At 50.9% G+C, this 19,025-nt stretch overlaps 1 protein-coding gene across 2 annotated transcripts; it reads right to left on the bottom strand.

Moving 5' to 3' along the window:
- Window positions 1-27: 27 nt before the first annotated feature.
- On the bottom strand, window positions 28-18,599 carry PRPF8 (pre-mRNA processing factor 8). Of its 2 annotated transcripts, none has more exons than XM_027889943.1 (43): window positions 18,551-18,599; window positions 18,289-18,398; window positions 18,038-18,206; window positions 17,069-17,233; window positions 16,763-16,981; window positions 15,860-16,072; window positions 15,618-15,743; window positions 15,435-15,540; window positions 14,867-15,057; window positions 14,556-14,675; window positions 14,289-14,478; window positions 13,992-14,111; window positions 13,569-13,703; window positions 13,330-13,459; window positions 12,832-13,028; window positions 12,518-12,724; window positions 12,265-12,428; window positions 11,819-11,945; window positions 11,499-11,691; window positions 10,971-11,158; window positions 10,536-10,774; window positions 9,853-9,999; window positions 9,445-9,655; window positions 9,249-9,365; window positions 8,914-9,161; window positions 8,552-8,731; window positions 8,287-8,422; window positions 7,530-7,699; window positions 7,084-7,213; window positions 6,760-6,906; window positions 6,400-6,560; window positions 5,589-5,780; window positions 4,760-4,997; window positions 4,378-4,506; window positions 3,700-3,813; window positions 3,406-3,579; window positions 2,962-3,155; window positions 2,386-2,625; window positions 2,152-2,293; window positions 1,707-1,847; window positions 1,336-1,475; window positions 963-1,165; window positions 28-343 (listed from the first exon to the last, which is right to left on the bottom strand). In XM_027889943.1, exons 2-43 carry the CDS (start codon window positions 18,386-18,388, stop codon window positions 189-191), a joined length of 7,008 nt encoding a protein of 2,335 aa, XP_027745744.1. In that variant the 5' UTR covers window positions 18,389-18,398; window positions 18,551-18,599; the 3' UTR covers window positions 28-188. The 2 variants fall into 2 exon arrangements, with proteins under 2 accessions (XP_027745744.1, XP_027745745.1); XM_027889944.1 differs by lacking the exon at window positions 18,551-18,599 and adding an exon at window positions 18,521-18,539.
- Window positions 18,600-19,025: the final 426 nt, after the last annotated feature.

The raw sequence follows: 19,025 nt of genomic DNA, 5'->3' as shown, positions 1-19,025 counted from the left end.
CCGGGGCGGGATCTCACCGGCAGCGCCTCCCGATCGTACAAAATTTATTGAGACTGGGGGTTAAGGGAGGGTACAACAACCCGGGACGGTGCGGGATAGCAGGGGCTACGAGGGGCGAGTGGGGTGCGCAGGGGACACAAACACGCTGTTGAATATCAACAGTACTAAGAGGGGGGGCGCGGGCAGGATTAGGCGTAGAGATCCTCGCGGTCGGCCGAGTAAACCTCCCCCTCCTGCAGCAGGGCGAAGTTGAGGAAGTGAGAGGGGCGATGGACCTCGTGGTAAAACTCCTTGGGGTTGGCGAGCTGAAGCTCGTACTTCATGTTGGGGTCGTGGCGAACACCTGGAAGAGAGAGATCATCACCCACCTGAGAGCCCCTCCTGCCCCCACCATCCACCAGGAGCCTCATGAAGCTCTCTACCCTCACAGGATCAGTTTTAAGCATGGCTATGCTAGAAGGAAGAGTTCTAAATCCACAAAATTATCACCTTTTGGACTCCCCCCCCCTCCAAGAGATCTCTTCTCAAGAGTCCTCTTCTCTATTTGAATGTTCTTGCCACTCTCATTTCCTGACCCCTTCTCTAGCTGGCTGTGGTGTTCATCATGCCAGGACCTGCCCTCACTTCCCTCCTGGGAACTGCTTCTCTCTTGCATTTTCCATTATCTCTTCTGCCTGACAGGGATTAATTATTCATTGGTGACAGACCAGACACTACAATCCAGACAGACAGGGTATCTATTCCTTCTCTCTATCAGTTTGCTCTCTTGTCACCAAAAAATCATTGAGAACTGCCATCCCAGTGCTGGTACCAAGGAAAGGTCAGACACAGTGCTGGTATCCCTGCCAGCTGCTCTGAGGAAGGTCAAGCTTTGGAGTGGGTAAGGAATGTTTTCCTGAGGAGCAGCTACTTCCTCCTCCCCAGGCTGCCTCTTTTCCCGTGCCCTTCCCCGGGCAGCTCACCCATGAAGTTGTAGTTCCAGGAGCCTTGTGCTGGGACCATGAAGAAGCCAAGGAAGCGGTCGGACAGCAGCATCTGCACTCTCTCGTAGTGGGAGGGCAGGTACCCCTTGGGGTTGTTCCCTTTGTCCGTGTTCTGCCGACCCCACTCGTAGCCACTCGGGGTCAGTTTGTAGGCTGTCAGTGTGCAGGAGCCGGGTGTGAAACTGAAAGGGAGGAGGGATGGGGCAAGTCAGACTCATCCAGGGGCAGAGGAGGGAAGCCAGGAATGAGCCAACGCTCCCTTTCTGCCAAATCTTGAGACATCACCGTGTTCCCAAGCACTGCACCCACAGCCCCCCTTAGAGGGGCACCAGGAAAGCTCCCTGTCCCTCACCTGCAGGTGATGATGATGGTCTTCTCCCCATCCCAGGAGGGGTTGTCAGCCATGACCTTGGCGTGGGTGGTGACATCCTGCGGTGAGAGCTGGGGGGACTCGTTTGGTTGGGTGTGAATCCACCCCAGAGGTTCCATTTCCTGACAAAAAGACAGCAGTTTAGAGAGAAATCAGAGACATCTAAAACAAGACCATTTCAAGCCTGGCAAAAAGCACAGAGAGACCACACGCTTCCCCCTCACCTGACCCCACTCAGGCTGCATTCAGGCCAAGCCCTTTCAGTCCCACATCTACAACAGACCAAGGGAAGCTGCCCCACCACCTCAGGTCTTTGTTATTGACCTTCCACCCACCCTGGAAGCTCAACTCACCTTGAGATACTCGTGCTGTGGCAGCTGCCCTGGGAGATGCACAGTCTGGTGTGTTCCCCACTGGGGCACCATCACGATGCACCGGATCTCCTTCACCTGGGGGTTATCTGGAGGGCTCACTCCATACAGGTAACCTGCAATCTAGGAACACACACATATGCCTCAGAGGCCCAGCAGATGTGAGAGTGGGAACTCCTTATTTCTCTAGGAGAGCATCTCCTGGCTGGCAGGTTCTCACTAGAGAACATCAGAGTCTCCTGGACCACAAGGAGCCATCAGGACCTGGCTAGAACTTGGCTGCTGAGATGTACTGTCAGTGCCTGTCTCCAGCACAGAAGGCTTCACATGGACAGCAGCAGATTCCCAGCCCTTCACCACCAGTTCCCGAGTGCCCAGGACTCCAGCAGTGCAGAGCACAACTGTAAGAGCCTCGCTGTGCACTCACCTGGGCCCGCAGGTCTGAGATGCAGATGAACTTCTTCAACACGTTCTTGGGAAGGATGTAGGTATAGCCTGTCTCTTTTATGTCGTCTGATGAGACGTAGATGTGGTTTGTCCGCAGGTGGAGGTTGGCAGCAGAAATGGCTCTGCGAAGAGGAGGTGATGATCAGAGGGTGCACAGATCCCTCCCTGAGCACTCCGACCCTTTCCACCACCCCAGCCCTGCCTGCCTTCCTACCTGACCCGCCACTCAGTCTTGGAGGAGAAGGTCTGTGTTTCGTAGTTGCTGGTGGTGGAGGTGATGATTTCATCCCCGTGTTTGTTCACGGTGCGGGTCTGGGTGGCTGTCAGCTGGGACTGCTCCTTGGTTTGCTTCTCAATTTCTGCAATCTGCTGTCTCTGCTGAGATGGGGCCGAGATCTCCATGCCCAGGATAATGTCTCGGATCTCTGACTGTGTCAGGGATGCGACGTTCACGCTGGAAGAGAAAATCCACCCAAGTCAGGCACTTCAAAACACACGCTGGACCCTTCTCATCAAGGCACATGCTTAGAACATCTACTCAGGGTGCTTTGAAAAATGAAACCACAAGTTTTTAAACAAGAGAAGGGGCCAAATCACATGATGCTTAGGTTAGAAAAGGTTTCGTGCAAATATTTTTGCATACCTTACCAGAAAGCAATTAATAACAACCAATTTCCCTACAAAGCTGATGATTCAGGCCCTTCTACTCTTCACAAGGAGTAGTGGTGCCCCAGTTTTTAGAGCAGGAAGGAAAGGCTGACAGGATTATTGCAGCTGCACAGTGGCTTACTTGTTCTTCTTGCCATAGTCAGCAAGGATGAGATCCTTCAGCTGCACCTCCACCTTGATCCACTCCTCATCTGTCAGGGTTGGCCAGATGTGGTGAGGCTCAGTGATGGTTGTCTTATCTGGTTTCAGAATAACTTTGGCTCGATCATTATTCACGTGTAGTGCCCGGAGAATCAGGATCAGACGGGAGAATGCCTTGGAGATGAAAAAAAGATGCACTTAAACAGAAGGAATCCAAATATACAAGGCCTTAGTACAGCTCTCCTCTGTTTGGACATGCAGACATTGGATGGGAAGTGCCAGTAGAACTGATCTGAAGGAAAATCCAGGCATATTCGGAGCCAAGTGCTCCCAAACAACAAATCATGAGGGATAACTGAAGCCTTGGTTCCTGCCTCATTTACCAGCAGCAAAGCAAAATTACAGAAGAGACATCTGTGCTCACCGTGTAGGAAGAGATGGTTTTCAGCCAGTCATCATAGAGATTGAAGAGAACCATCTGGGGTTCAGTAGCCTTCAGGATGAGATCACCAAACTTCTCTACTTTCAGACAGGCCTGGAAGGGCAGCTGCAACTCCGAGCCTTTGATCACGATATTGGGGAAATCCAGCAAGTGCACCTGGAGTGTATCAAGAGGAATTAGCTCACAACTGCTGCAGAACATCACAGGAACACAGAAGTGTCCTGTCACCTCCCAAAGGTTCTGTACATCCTCACAGAGCAGTATCTGCATTGTTACCTCGAGTGGGTCCAACATGCCCTTCCGTGTCACTATGATCTGCTTCGGCTGCTCCTCCACAGGAAGGGATCGGATCAAGGCAGCCACTTCTTCAGCAGTCTTCCACTTGGCCAGCTACAGAGAGACAGCAGGGTTAGAGAAACACCTCCCTCTTAACAGCACCATCTCCGTGTCTCTGGGAATCAGAGAGATGCAAACCAAACTCTAAAAATACAACTGGAATTTATGGATCGGTGACAAGGCCCAGCATTTCCTCCTTACTGATCACAGAGGGCAGTTCCCATTCCTGGAGCTCAGTTACTCCTGACTGGATCAGAAAAAACTGGCTGGCTACTCCCCCTCCCTGGATTTGCCACCCAAGAGCCTCCTCACTGCACTGGATGTACAGCCAAGTGCAACATGATTTGTGTAACAAGGAGCACAGCACTGTTCCTCAAGCCCTTCTTGATGATGTGGGGTCTTTACACCTCAGAGCCTCCAAATCCTTGCAATGCCTGTGTTCTTTCACTTTTATATCCCATGCTCAAGTGCCTGAGCACTTGTCACACTCTGCACATTGGAGATCCAAACTCATTAAGAGGCTGGAAGATGAAGATCCTCATGGTGTTTTCTGTTCAAGTGAGTCCCAAGCAGTCAGAGCCCATCCCCAGCTCACACCAGAGCACAGCCAGGCCCTACCTGTCCCAGACGCTTCTGTCCTGCCCACACAGATGTGTGGATGATCTTCAGGAAGAGCTGTCCAGTTCTGGGGTTGAAGATGAAAATGGCTCCATTGATGGGTTTTGTGGTCAAATTCCCTTCAAAAGTCTGAGAAAATAAGCAGAAGTGAGAAATACAGGGAGATAAATGTAGCCCACCCACACCTTTACACAACAGCTGACTCGCTGTGTGCTTTGAGCAGGAACTGTACAGGAACTGCTCTGGGCACGCTGCAAAAACCTGGGACCTTGTGTTGATTCCCAGTTTCCCATCACGCATGGAAACCTCCACCCGCCCTCTCCCCCCAAAAACAGGACATCACAGTCCCCATCCTTCCCCTGAGATACACTTTCAGCCTCACCTTGTGGATGGTGACTCTGTACACGTTGGTGTCATCCACGAACCAGATGATCTGGTTGGAGAAGAGCTCTCCGTAGTTCTGGGAGGAAAGGTACGGCTCCGTGGGCTCTGAGGAGTAGAGCTGCAGCCCCTTGCGGATCCGTTCCCTCAGCACGTACAGGGCAGGGTTTGCTTTCATGATTTTGGCCATGGCCTGCTGGATCAGGGGTTTGCTCCCAGGGAACCAGTTCCCGTAAGCGCTGAAGAAGAAAACAAACAGAAGGCCAAGTTGCTGCCGTTAGATCTGAGATGAAGAGACAGCAGCCACACCCAAGTTCTTCCACACAGCAGCCAGGTACCTTTGCACCTGCTGAACGTACAACAACTTGCACTGCTGTGTGACTTCTGTAATGGCCCTGGAAGCTGCTCACCTATGGCTTATCCCTACACCTCCTTAATGGGAAGCCACAGCAAACACATGCTGCAGTCCCAGAGAAGCTGCAGCTTCTCTAACAAGCACACTGGAGCAGAGGCTGCTTGCTGGGACTTCCTCCCTAGTTTTCCAGTGAAAAAGCTGTTGCCACTTGTACGGGCCTTGAAAAAAAAGCCTGTCCTTCAGCTCCGAGAACAGCCTGGCAGAAATCTAAGAAAATAAATTATTAATGATCTGAGGGAACTGAACCATTACTATTGAATGAGCAGACACTGGGCAACCTGAAATGCCCTGTCCAACTCACTGCACAGCTCCAGCTCCTGCCTGGAATACAACCCGGTTTGGAGAGGCGCTAACAACACTCACGAACCAGCGATGACAAAACTACAAATTAGAACAGAGAGGGTGCAGATCTCACCTGTGCAAGTTGTAGGCCAGGTCGATGGCAATGAGCACACCAGTGGGAGAGGGGTAGATACTCATGTTGTCTGTGGTGTAGTCCAGGAACTTGGCTCTCGCGTAGCGCTCGATGTCGTGGGAATCGTAGTCTCCCCAGCGCAGCTGGATGTCAATCCAGTACTTCTGAGTGGTGGTGCTGTCCATCACATCCCTAGGGAGAAAGCAAGCCAGAACAAGTTAATCTCGCACAAAACTCTTCTGCAGTCGCTGCATGTCTTTGACACAGAGTAACAGCCACCAAGCATGGACACTGCAGCCAGCTATTGTTCACATTCCATCCTGGAAAGGGACTCTGCTGCTCTCCTCATACAGCAGAGGCTGGTAACAGAAGCCAAGGGGCTTCAGCTGCAGGTTTAAACAAAGCAGCAGTTAGTGCAATGTTGTGTAGTCAGGAGGGTCATCTCCCCTGGTGAGGAGAGGATTCAGTGAGAATTCACTCAGATTCTGGCCCTGGGACAGCTCAGCTTTGTGGGGTGTCCCGAAGAACCTTCAGAGCTCCTGAGCACTGGGCTGGGGGAAAAGGTCACCCAGAGGAGAGAACAGGAGCAAAGACAGTCTCGGTGTGTTGCAGAAGGCAGTGGCAGGAGGTGCTGCAACCACCTACCCCAACGAGCTCTGCACTTTGCCAAGGCAGGACTGTGTCCTCCAGTGTCCCCCAAAGAAATCCAACCCTAAATGCCCACGGGATATGGGCTTTGGGGCTCTGGATGACAGGTTCAGCAGCTCTGCTCTCCTGCAAGATCAAGGAGAGGGAAAAGGGAAACACTCACTTGGAATCTGCGAGCAATGACGGACGTGACACGTTCCACTTATAGGAAGCAAAGAGAAGGATGTCTGCACATGAGGAATTCATCTTGTATGACTTCCTGGGATGGATCGTCTCCTTCTGCACTGTCTCAATCTCCAGAGCATCCAGCTCTTGGTCAAACACCTGGGGAAAAGGCAAAGATGAGCTGTGTTCAAGCAATCCAGCTAAAGAATCTGTCCTGAACACGGAACTAAAACAGGTAGGCAGGAAAATCCCATTTCCTTCCCTCATCTGTCAAACTGTTGAAGGACTGAGCACTGCCCCTGCTAGACAAGAAATGCCTGTGCACAGCAGAGAAACAAACCAAGCCAATACTGCTCACCTGACACAAATCCATTACGATGCTCTCGTGGATCTTCTGCCACAAGTGAGCTCGGAAAATCTGAATGAGGGAAATCTTCAGGGTGGGGATCTTGCCGTGCATAAAGATGCCTGTCAAATCCAGCTGCACTTGAAACCCAACATACACCTGCAAAGGAAAAGCAGGTGTGAGAACACGCAACAGCACAACTGGTGAAGTTTAAAATATGGAGCAGCTCCTCTTATGGAGGTTTAGTTCATCTGTAAGAGATGTTCTGAAGATTAATTAGATAAAATGCTCTCATTTAAGTGGAAGCTCCTACAGGTACAAAATGCAGGTACTTACATTGGCTCTGTTAATGGTAGGAGACCACCACAGGGTGAACCTTCTGTTTGGAATTTGGTTCAAACCTGATCTCTGGGCATTTGTCAGCTTCTTCCACTTCATGGACTCCTCAAAGCCACTGGCCTTCTCCCTAAAAAGGAAGGCTGTTAAGTTGCACGGCTGTCCTTCATCTCTGATGACTGCCATGTGCCACATGCAATAAAGACAGGGAACACTCTGGGAGCACAGGAGATTGTTTCATGCAAAGAAATTCCCATGGATTTGCATGAAGTTCATCTCTAGCCCCATCCCAGGTGCCTTCACAACTAAACTACACAATGTGCTCAAGTGATGACTGAAAAATAGCAAAAGCTCAACAGAATTATCAGAGCCTGAGCCCAGGGCTCCTCCTGCTGCACCACTATGCTCCAGACTGCAAGATGAGGCCACATCAAAGTTTCTCTTACCAGAAAAGACCCTCCCATGTGGGGAAGTAAGTGCCCTTGAAGAGAGTGTGCTCCAGGATTCCTTCCACCCCACCAAGAGCCTGGATCATGTCCGTGCGGTAGTTGTTCAGATTCCAGAGTTTGCCATCGTGGCGCTGGTGTGTCCACCAGAACGGGTTCTGCTTCAGCACCTGGAGAAGACAGCGCACCAGTGAGCAGCCTGGTGTTCAGATCATTTCACTGGCTGCACTTAGTGTGGGAACCAAGAAGATGGTGACGATGATGTCCGTGAACATGTAAAAAACCCTTATGTCCTCAGTCCTGGATGACACAGCTCATCTAAAACGAGTTCTGTCAGTACAACCATGCAATTCAGACTGGGTAGAACCTAAGGTGATGATTTCATCCTTCAGGAACTGGCCTTCTATCATTAGACATTTTAAATAATATATTTTTCCAATGTTTTTAAAACATAGTATTTTGTTTTGAGACCATTTTTTTCTCTCTCCAGAACTGATTTCTTACTACACAGTTGTGCTAAGTGTGATGTTCCCCAAACACTGCAATCAGTCCAAATGCCTCAAGAGTGGATAGCTACGAATTCTGGAGCATTTGGTTCCCAACAGCTTCTACCAGTCCCAACATGGCTTTAAGTTCTTCCTGCAGCAGACAGACAAGTGCACCTGCAATAGTGCAAGGTGAAAGGACTTTGTCTGGAACAGGTATCTCTGAACATCACACTCAGGTGAAGAGAAATTTCCAGTTACTGGGATCAAACCTGATACTGTTTGAAGTCAGTCCTGACTCTCCATCCTTTATCATAAGCCAGGGTGTGTCGGTCCTTCTGGAACAGGGTGTTGATACGAGGAATTCCTCTGTCCCACGAGTCCTCCAGATCCTCCAGCGTCAGACGCCTGAAAAGTCCCCACACTTCGTTACCTCTCAATTTTACAGCAGTGCATTAGTGATTGATAACAATATGACTTGATGATACCACAGAAATAGCCGCCTGTCCTCACGCACAGACACACAGGGCCACACACCTGTTCTGGGCTATGGCCTCCTGGCGCTTCAGGGCATACTCTGCCCACACCCTCTGAGAGTCGATGAATTCACTTTCCCAGGGCTGGATGTAACGATACAAATTTGGGATGAGCTGGTCCTCCTCGTGACTCATTCCCGAGCGGAAGTGAGTGATGCCAACATCTGTCTGCTTGGACCACCTGGAGCCAAGAGGCACAAGAGTGAGGTAAGGGGGAGAGGGCTTCATAGGTCACTGCCATGAGCTACTGTAAAGGCAACATATCTCTGTAACGTGATGTGGTTTAACACTGGGATATTTTTATGGAAAAAAACATCTAAGAGAACACTCAACCCATACAGGCATTACAGCAGCACAACTCACCTCAGGTCAGACTGTGGGATCAGAACGTGGCCCATGGAGAGCATGCCCAGCCCCCCCAGCTCTTTAGGGGTGTAAAACACCACTGGAGGAAAACGGCTGGGCATTTTGGAATTCAGGCCGATTTTGATTCGAGTCTGGATTTTATTCTCACACTTCACCAGCAAATCAAGCAACTCCTGAGTATTTACAACAGCTTCCCGGAAATATGTCATCAAGCCAATCAGAGCTGTGTTCCATTTATTGACAATCTAGAAGGGAAACGAAAGGGTAAGCTTTCAGCTTGTCCCCCCAGCATCTGCAGGAAGCTCTCATCACACATCTTTCTCCCATCTTACCTTAGTGAAGGTTGTGGAGCCAGATGCCATGAGGATCTGCCTCACCCTGTTGTGAAACCTCTGCATAGACTCATCGTCCACACGCAGGAAGCACTGAGCTGTGCGCTCCTTGGTGACCTAAAGAGCACAGGCCCGTCAGTTCCTGAGACTGCAAGGGAATCCCAAGCCCTCCCACCCCACCAAACCCTCATCCCACCTCATTCTGCAGGTTCCAGACCCCGTCCTTGTGGGTGAACTCCTCGTAGCTGGTGCGGCACTTGGGCAGGATGCGGCACTCAAAGCCGCACATGTTGAACAGCAGGTTGGGGTTGTCCTTGCTGTACACGGACACGAAGCTGTTCTCCCACTGCACCGTGGTCACCGACCGAGGCAAACGGTTCTTGATGTCCCAGAACACAGCCCGACCCCTGGGAAACAGGACGTGCACATCTCACAGCTTGCCTAACACTTACAGTCTCTCACGCCCACCACTCCCTGTCAGAATTCCAGCACAGAGCCCTCACTTCTTTCACCCTGAGCACCCATCAGCCTCCAACAGTTATTTATCACAACTAGCTTTCCCACCCTCCCACCACTCTTTTTTTCTCCTGGCTGCAACACTTACAGGTTCACATCATGTTTCATGAGGCGCATCCGAGCGTCCCGGGGCCAGCACTTCTTGTTGTTGTAGCCTACGATGTTCTCGTTGTTGGGATCCGGATGCTCCGTCAGGTACCGCTGAATCAGGTCTCTTGCCTCATCAGCTGTAAACCTGGGAACACAAAGAAAAGGATCTGGAATTACATTAACTTCTCAGAACACCAGTCTGGCCAGACAGATGAGGACTTGCTAATGCGCAGCTGTTTATCACAACATTTTTGAGGTAACTACCACATTTCTGCATCCTCCCACTCAAGGAAGCTTCCATTTCCTTAGCACACAGCAACCCAAGACTGTCAGGGTTAACTTTCCATGAACAGACATTAAATTTTATGTCCACTTGTTGGGAATCCCGAAAAGGCTTATTTCACCAGTCTCTAATTTACCAAATCTCTAACAATTGAACTCTTGACATTGTTGTGTTTCTACTGGTCCAGTGAAGCTGTAGAAAAGTGAACTGAAAAACCAAGAGGAGCCATGTGGACATACAGTTGTTCTGGGAAGTGTCAATTCAAATATTCCTGATTTTCTTTAAAAAAGAGAACCAAAGCCTGGAGCAGGAGCATACTAGTTCCCCTTTTACAGCATCTGCTGGCAGATGCCAGAACAGAAGTTCACCTGAGGAGAGCAGGGCCCCAGAGATCTCACCTGAAGAAGATGTGAATCCTGTCAATGTATCTGCAGAAGAGGCGGATGGGATGGGCCACCTCCGTGGCAATGTCCTGGAAGCTGAGGAAGTCATTTGGCATCTGGGGAGGCCCAGCCATTTCACTGGCCCGGTGCAGACCCAGCACCAGCAGGTCCATCACAAGCCCATAATACTGGACAATGAAGGAAGCGAACTGCAGCCCACGAATGATCCCGTAGGAGTTTGTGTGATTCATGTCCTGAGGAAATGAAGGGGAATTGTGAGGACCTGTCACATCACATCAGAGACCTTTCACCTGAGCAGCTGCTCTTCAGCAGTATGCAGGAGGGTTTTCTTACTCCCTCATCACTTCTTTCTCTAGCAGGTCTTGTGCTCCCTCCTCCCCCATGGGTCCCCCTTTTACCACAGACCCCTTTCCTGACAGCAACCATCACCTTGTAGTTGATGACCACGTTGTTCTTGGCTGTCATGTAGTCAGCGATGTTGTGATCAACAATAAGACGCAACAGCCTGTTGAGCAGTGTCAGGTCAATCTTCTCATACATCTTCTCAAATCGAGATTCCAGCATCACGTTGCATTCACCTTCACTCGTTTCCCAAACATCCTGCAGATTATTAATGCCTGAGGAGACAAACAAGCTTGTTGTGTTATCTGTCACATCACAGCACAGAAGCATCCCCTGGGCACAGAAAGTCAACCTAGGTCCTGTAATGCCTGATTTTTCAGACTCTGGACTTCTCAGTCCATCCAGAAATGGAAAAAAAAAAAAATATAATCAACCATGAATGCTACGGAGGTTCTCCTCCCCCAGTATATATAATCTACAAAATACAGTCTGTGATTGTAATAATTATTGACTGCAAGTTGCAAATATAAAACCTCAGCTCCCAAGGGAACTTGTAAGACCCAAGTTCCCCAATAGGAAAAATAATTTTTCCATGGAATCCAAGACCCCACTAACCTTGGCACCACTTGTACACCAACAGTGGGGGAGGTTCAGTGTCAGCAGGTTTGATCCACGGAGGGAAGAGCCTTCGCTTATCAGCCTCATACCACAAGTACTGATCCAGATAAGCATCTGTGATCTTCTCCAAGGGCTCAACATCATAAACAGGGACTAAATGGCTGTAGAGATCCATGAACTCGATTCCCACCTAAAAACAAAAAAAGAGGAAGAAAAACTGAGGCTTATGGTTGACAGAGAACACAAAGTCTTAGCAACATTCAGCTCCTGAACGCAGCATAACCTTTAGCATGGTTGGGCTTTCACCAGACACTCACCTCCTTGAAGGCTCTCTGGGTCAAAAGGTGTCGCTTGATTCTGGACAGAGCTTCGTGGGGATTATCATAAGCCTGTTCAATCAATCCCAATTCCTCTCTCTGTGACTGATTCAGGCGTGATTTCACACTGAAAGCAAGAAAGAACAGCTCAGCACCTACACATGAACAGACTAATGGCCACTGCACTGAACTGATGAACTGATGTTCAACCTAGCAGATCCAGACAAGATCTGTAACTCTTCATAATCCACATCCCCAAGTTGAGAAGCATGGCAATGGTTTTGCCCAAGTGAGAGTCCACAAAGAACGCCCAGTCACGTTGGTAGTACCACACCTACAGCCTTTACTAGTCCATCAGGGTAAATTTTACACCATACTAAATCCCAGGATAACAGATAACAGAACAGCCAGTGCCCCTGCAGATCACATCACTTCCCACTGCTTACCTGTAAGCCTCCTTCAGCCTCTCCAGGGCTAATATCAGCAACTTGGTGTCATGCTTGTAGGACAGCGGGGGAAAGGGAATGGGAGAGAACCTCCTGCTCTCCAGCCAGTGCACTGTGGTTGTGTACACAGCAACAGCCTCTTCTGCAGTGATGTACGGCCCGTCCTGCAGAACCACACCACCAGTGTTAGCCAGTGAAAGCTTCCCCGTGGAAATAGCACCAACCTGGGCAACCTCAGGGAGGACAGAAGTACCTTCAGGTAATTATGCTGCCGTTCCTGCTCAGCTTTTAGGTAGAGTCTGGTCAGCCGGCCCAGGTTCTTCTTGCAGACGGTTTTGTCCACGGTGGCACCGCGGCGGATCCGCTCCCTGTTGTAGTGAGCTGTGTTTGTCCACCAGTCAGCCTTTGCCTTCACGTACCTCAGGATCATGTTCTCAATCGGAGTTGGCAGGCCTGGCACCTGGGCAGGGACAGTAAGTTGAAGGGAACAGGAGTGGGAACCTCCCCAAGAGCAGTTCCATCAGGGACACGTTAAACTGAATCAAAAGGCGAAAACAAGAGACTCACCTTCCAGGGAATATTGGCCTTCCAGCACCGCCAAGCCTCGCTCAGGTGCTGCAGGATGGTTCTGGCTTTGTTCTGTTTGATTCCTTCTGGCATCATGTCCAGGATGTCGTGCATCACGGCTGCCCTCAACTCCAGGTCAAAGTGAGACTCCACACGCTGCTTCGTGACAGTCTTTGCGACGCCCTTCGAGTGACGGCCTGGAAACACCAAAGTCCTTCAGGAATTCTGACACCACTGACAACATTGCATGGAAGTGCAGCATGTCTGAAGAAATTACACTGCCACAACATCACTGATGAGTTTGCAGTAAATGATTAGGAAGTCCTGGATCCCAACGTGCTATGGAGCACTCCCTGAACTGATCTTTTAAGAGCTCTAAACCGGCCAATAGCTCTTGGGATTGACATGGAGCATGGATAAATACTGTTTGCTGGCAAGCAAACAGTATTAATCTTTACCACACACTCCTCCCACATCCAGGTTTTACAGGGTGCTGACCTTCAAACTGCCTGGCCAGTAGGTTCCCCAGCCAGCGTTCCAGCAGCGGGGTGATGCCCCTCATGAAAAACAGCCACACTCTCCAGCCTGGAGCCCAGAAGCCACAGCCAGGACCTTTGCCCACAGGCCCCTGGAAGAACAGAGACATGGTAAGGGCAGTTCATTACTGACACCCCAGAATCCCCCTCTGGCCGATCAGTTTACGTGGGGTCACCATTACATGGGAAGGTGGAACTTACTGTGTTAAACCTGTAGTAGATGAGATGTTTGAGGTCCTTGCACATACGAATCTGCCTCATCAGTTTGTACTTGTACCGGTACATCCCTGTGAGCTGACCCACGTGGGCAAAGATGTACTGCAGACCATCTGCCAGCTGAAACAGAGCACAGTCAGGGATAACAATAAACACCTCACCCACTGCTCCACCAGCCAGGAGCAGAGTGTATTAGGCCACACAAAGCTCCTAATGCTGACTCATATGATAATTTCCTACAAACTAGTATAAAAGCAGAATTTCACACAATGCTGCGTGTTTTTTTCCCCTCTTCTCTGCCACATTCAGTCACCTTGTGCATTCCATATATGCCATTTGCTATATAAGACATCCCAATCCTCCTCTCAACTTCCCCTCCTCACCTTAAAAATAAAAAGAAGAGCCTACCTGAAATGCATCCACGTTTCCCAGTCTGTACTGGACGTGGCTGTCCACCACCAGCTTAGTCAGCCGCAGGACCTCTCGGCACAGATGGAAAGCGTTACCAAAACGGGATTTTTTTCTTTCCTGCACAAGACAAAATATCCAGAATTCATGTAACAATGTCATAGAAGAGTGAAACAGCTCCAGTTTGATCAGCCTGTACAACAACTGAACAAGCTGAATCACTGTGGCCTGTCTTACCACACCAGCTACTCGGGTAAACTCTATTGTTGAATAAAACAGCACAAGGACTATGCTCACCTTAGTGGTGAGGGTCTTCACGGGCTTCAGGTTGAAGTTGTAATCCAAGTGAAGGTAGTTCAAGTTCTTTCTGTGGATCAGCAAGTTCAGCATGTTGTAGCCCTGGCGACACACCTGCAGGCCCACTTCCACCCAGTCCAGCTTCGTCGACTGGAAAAACTTGGTAGCCTTGAAGGAGCGGAACAGGTACCTGGAGAGAGCAGAGACTACACTCAGCTGAACCCCCTACACAGACCAGCAGTGCCCCACTCAACACACCCCACTCACCTCTTCTTCTGGGCCTTGGGAGGTCTGTGCTTGAGAGCATTCAGAACATAATATTTCAGGAGCTTCTGGTAGGAGACTCGCACTTTGACCGGCTGGCCTGCCGGGCAGTGCTCACGGTACCTGTGGATAAACCACACTCCAATTGTTTCAGGTAACTCACATTCCTTAGAGAACAAGTCTCCAGCAACTCTCCTACAATCTCTAGAAACCAGTCACAGCAGGATGTATTTATTTCATTTCCAGTAACTAAGAACCGCTTTGACAAAAAGTCACAATCACAACAACAGCCCCTTCCCCAGGGAAGAACTCACCAGTTCTTGACCAGTGGGATATCGAGAGCTCTGCGGGTCCTCCCAGACCTCAAGTTGAAGGGCCGTGGGGCCCAGAGCAGGGCAATGCCATTGGCTGTGTTATCTGTGTAGAGTGGGGTATCCTTCAGGAAAGGTTCCACAAACTCTGGCAGTTCAAACTCCTCATCGTCGTCAGGCAGCGGTTCCTGGCTCTGAAATTCAGAAGCACCAAACGTGTTTCCTGGTTGCTTCAGCTCAGTTTTCTCAGTTAACCAAGCAGAAAACAGTTCTCTGCTCTCATTGAAGTGCAAGTGCTGAGTATCAGAAAAGCAAAAAGCACTCAACAAGGTAAACTCTGGCTACTGGACCCTGAGGTAGGTGCTACAGAGGTAACTCCAGGGAGATGTTGGCTCCATGAAGATTACACAAGGGCAACCAAAAAGATAAATAACCTGCCAGATGACTCTAAAATAATACTGTTAATTAGGCATTGTGCTGCTACCAGAAGCAAGGTTACAAACAAGGTACTAAAGCCCCATCACCTCCCCACTGTAGGTTTTACTACAGGCTCTCCTGGCCAGTGACTCACTTTGACAGAATGTCTGTGTGAAATGGGGTTGATCAGCGGATCAAAGTAAAAAGCTGGGAGATCAGGATCTTCTGTTTTAATGAAAACGACGTTTGGAGTATGATACCTACAACACAAAACACACATTAGAGCATCCTGACAGCCTTCTCCTCCTCTCCAGGCTCTGGAGGTTGCTGCACTTACCAGGTGAGGTGGACATGGTGTGGTAGGTTATTGTACAGGTATGGGAAAGCAATTTTGTACTCTGTCCTGATCGGCTGCCTGATGATAATTTTGTTGATGTCGTTGAATTCATTCCAGTCTTCATCCCTTAAATGAGACAAAAATATACTGTTATACAAGCGCTGAGGGGGACAGAGAGGCAGTTTGTGACTGATAACCTTTCCTAGATAACCACTGATCTCTCCCCTAAACCCAACACTTACTGAAGGTTGATGTCTCTAACGAGGGGCTCAAACTTGGGACCTCCAGGAATAGCCATGTTCAGTGCCTTGGAGGTGAAGAACGCTTTCAGGTCAAACAAGTAGAAGTAGTTGTCATCCACAAGGTCAGTAAGCAGCTGGTTGGCCAAGCGGTACAGGGTGGACATCATGGGCAGGGTGAACTGCCAGCGCTGGTAGGTCGAACCGTTGACATACCTGTGAGGGACAAAGCACGGACATCCTGAGTGCAGAGCCAAAGCACCAGGAATAACCCTCACTCGTGCAAAATAGCCAGGACAGGTAGCCCCTCCAGCCTGAATGAAAGGCTGCAGGACTGTTAGAGGGCACTACGGACTCTTCCTGCCCAGAAAATGCCAACTGCTCTAGTTCCTCTCCTCCTCCATGTCCAGATTGATACAGAACATCCATGCGCCTTCAAAAAATATCCATTTCAAATTCCAACTAGACAATCCAGGTTGTCATTTTTACGGCATGGTAAGGAACATCAGTTCTAGCAGTTAAGTGGGCAGCAGCCCTCCTGGGCAGAGGGGCCTCGTTTGCCCTCACTGGATGATGAATCATAGAATGGTTTGGATTGGAAGGGACCTTAAAGCTCATCTTGTTCCAATCTCCTGCCATAGGCAGGGACACCTTCCACTAGACCAAGTTGCTCCAAGCCCCATCCAACCTGGCCTTGAACGCTTCCAGGGATGGGGCAGCCACTGCTTCTCTGAGCAACCTGAAGACATGAGGTAACAGCCTTACAACAATCAGGTTCTCCCCACCAACATCCCACACAGCTCAGCACAGCACAGCCAAAGGGTACACACTGCTGTGCACAGGTAATTCACGTGGTGTGTTTGGTTCTCCCTCCTCCCACTGAACTGTGCTACCAGAGCCACGTACTTCCTGTTGTCCTTCAGTGGCTGGTGGTCGTAGAACCAGTCCAGCACAGGGGCATCCTCCTCGGGATCCAGCTCGAGCTGGATCGCTTCCAGGGGCTCCACATCCAGGATGTTATCAGCGTAATCCAGAGGGGGCTCTTCATCATCAAACGGGGGGAATCTCATCCTCTTGAAGTGACGCCTGTCCCTCTTCTCCCGCCTCATCATGATCCACATCGACCTGCAGGAACCCAGAGATGGTTAAATGGGGTTTTTAGGGTGGATGCACAGGAGTCTGTCCGCCTGGATGAGAGGAGAAGGCACCTACCCCCACTGAGCAATGTAGACGGGCTCGATGACCCAGGGGATCTCGTTCACAAAGGAGATGGCCCCGGTGATGTGGTACAGGACGGGAACGTCTCGGATTTGCTCCCAGGGCATCGGCATGTTCTCCAGGAGCTTCAGCACAGCGTGAGGCATGTACTTCAGGGCTCTACAGGCAGAAATCAAGGAAAAACAGGGTTGGAATTGATCTTGAGAACAGCCATCCCACCTCAAAACTTCACACCTTTCCCTCTTGCATGCTGTTCATCTGACCTGTTCATAAATGCTCCCAGTGACAAATCCATGAGCTTCCTGCCCTATCCTTGTGCTTCATGCACTGCACTACCAAAAATTTTTCTACTGATTCAGCTTCCAAGAACATTACAAACAAAAAGTATGTTAGCTACTTCAAACTCTCTCTCTCAATGTCTTCTAGGACAATGTATTACCCAGGGTAAAGCTTTTTCTCATAAATTCAAAGCAACAACTCTTTTTGCTGATCCTCTTCTGCACTGATACCTCAGGGCAACAGAAGCGCTACAAGTGGCACAGATAGGCCTCTGGAGAAGGGGCTTTCCCTTCAAGGATTTATTATCCTGGGTAGTGTTTTCCTCACAAATTCAAAGCAACGGCTTCTTCCACTGATACCTCAGGGCATCCTCACTGAGCTAAAACTGACATGGAGAGCCCCTTCTCCAAAGGGTAACAGGCCATGGTACAATGTGTTATTATCCATAGTAATGGGCAATTAAGAGGTTTTTTTTTTTTCTCATAAATTTAAAACAACAACTCTCTTTGCTGATCCTCTTCTTCACCGACACATCAGGGCAAAGGATGAGCTACAACTAACATGGAAGAACCCCCTGGAGAAGGGTCTTTTCCTTTAAACCATCAACAAGGAGCTCTGACAAGGCGTCAGAGAAGCATCAGAGGAGGATGCCCTCGGTTCCCCAGGGTGGGGGGGGTCCCTTACCCCAGGTAGACGCGCTTGTCGTGCCGGAACTTCCTATTGGTCATGTCACCGTGGTCGCGGATGATCTTCCGGACGTGCTCGGGGGGCATGTCCTCCTTCTGCGCGTCCACGAACCCGAATTTCCTCTTCTCCGCATAGCGCTTGGCCTGCAGCTGCTGCCACTTGCGGGCTGCGAGGACACAGAGCGGCTCAGGGCCTGGCCCTCCCACCCCCGCCCCGGGGAGGCTCTGGGGCACCGGGCCTGTACCCACCTTTCTCCTGCAGCTTCTCCTCGGACATGTAGTCGGGCAGCGGCGCCAGCGGGCTGGGCACCGGGGCGCAGCCGCCGCGGTACGGGAACACGGCGGCCATGGCGACGCACCTGCGGGGAGGGCGGAGAGGGGCTCAGCGCGAGCTGCGGGAACGCCGCGGGGCCGCCCCCCGGCCGCTCCCCCGCCCGTCCCGGGCCCGCCCCGGCCCCGCCGCCCCCCGCCCTCCCCTCACCGGCGGCCGCGGCCCCCGCGCTCCCCTCACCGCAATGGCGGCCCCGCCGCCGCGCCTCGCAGACCCGGATGTGGGCGGGCCCGCGCTACCCAATCAGCTCTCGGGCAGCTTGAGAGACAGCAGGCCAGACCTATCAGAGCGCGGAGAAGGTGCGGGGGCGGGACTGAGGGCGGAAGAAGGGAGGGAGTCGGGGGTCCCGCCCTCCGCTGCTTCCGATTGGCAGAGAGAGGTGGCGGTGACAGCGCGACACGGCCTCTGATTGGACAGTGCCCTGCTCGTCACACCCTGCCCCGGCGGTAGGGGGCGCTGTGCGGTGCCCCGGGGACGGGGGGGGGCGTGTGGGGCTGGACCCCCCCGTGAGTGGGTTATGGCAGGGAGGGGTCATGCCGGGGCCATCCCGGGGATATCCCTCGTGGGACAGTCCCCTCGCGGGGAATGTGGGACATTCCCTCCTGTTCTGGGGGGATAGCGGCCCATGGGATGGGGCTGAAGGGGCGGTGGATGG

The sequence above is a fragment of the Empidonax traillii genome, unplaced genomic scaffold, assembly GCF_003031625.1.
Source record: "Empidonax traillii isolate 1590-97213 ecotype Southwest subspecies unplaced genomic scaffold, ASM303162v1 scaffold276:size1176444, whole genome shotgun sequence".
Taxonomy (NCBI): Eukaryota; Metazoa; Chordata; class Aves; order Passeriformes; family Tyrannidae; genus Empidonax; species Empidonax traillii.
This window is presented reverse-complemented; position numbering and strand designations above follow the sequence as displayed.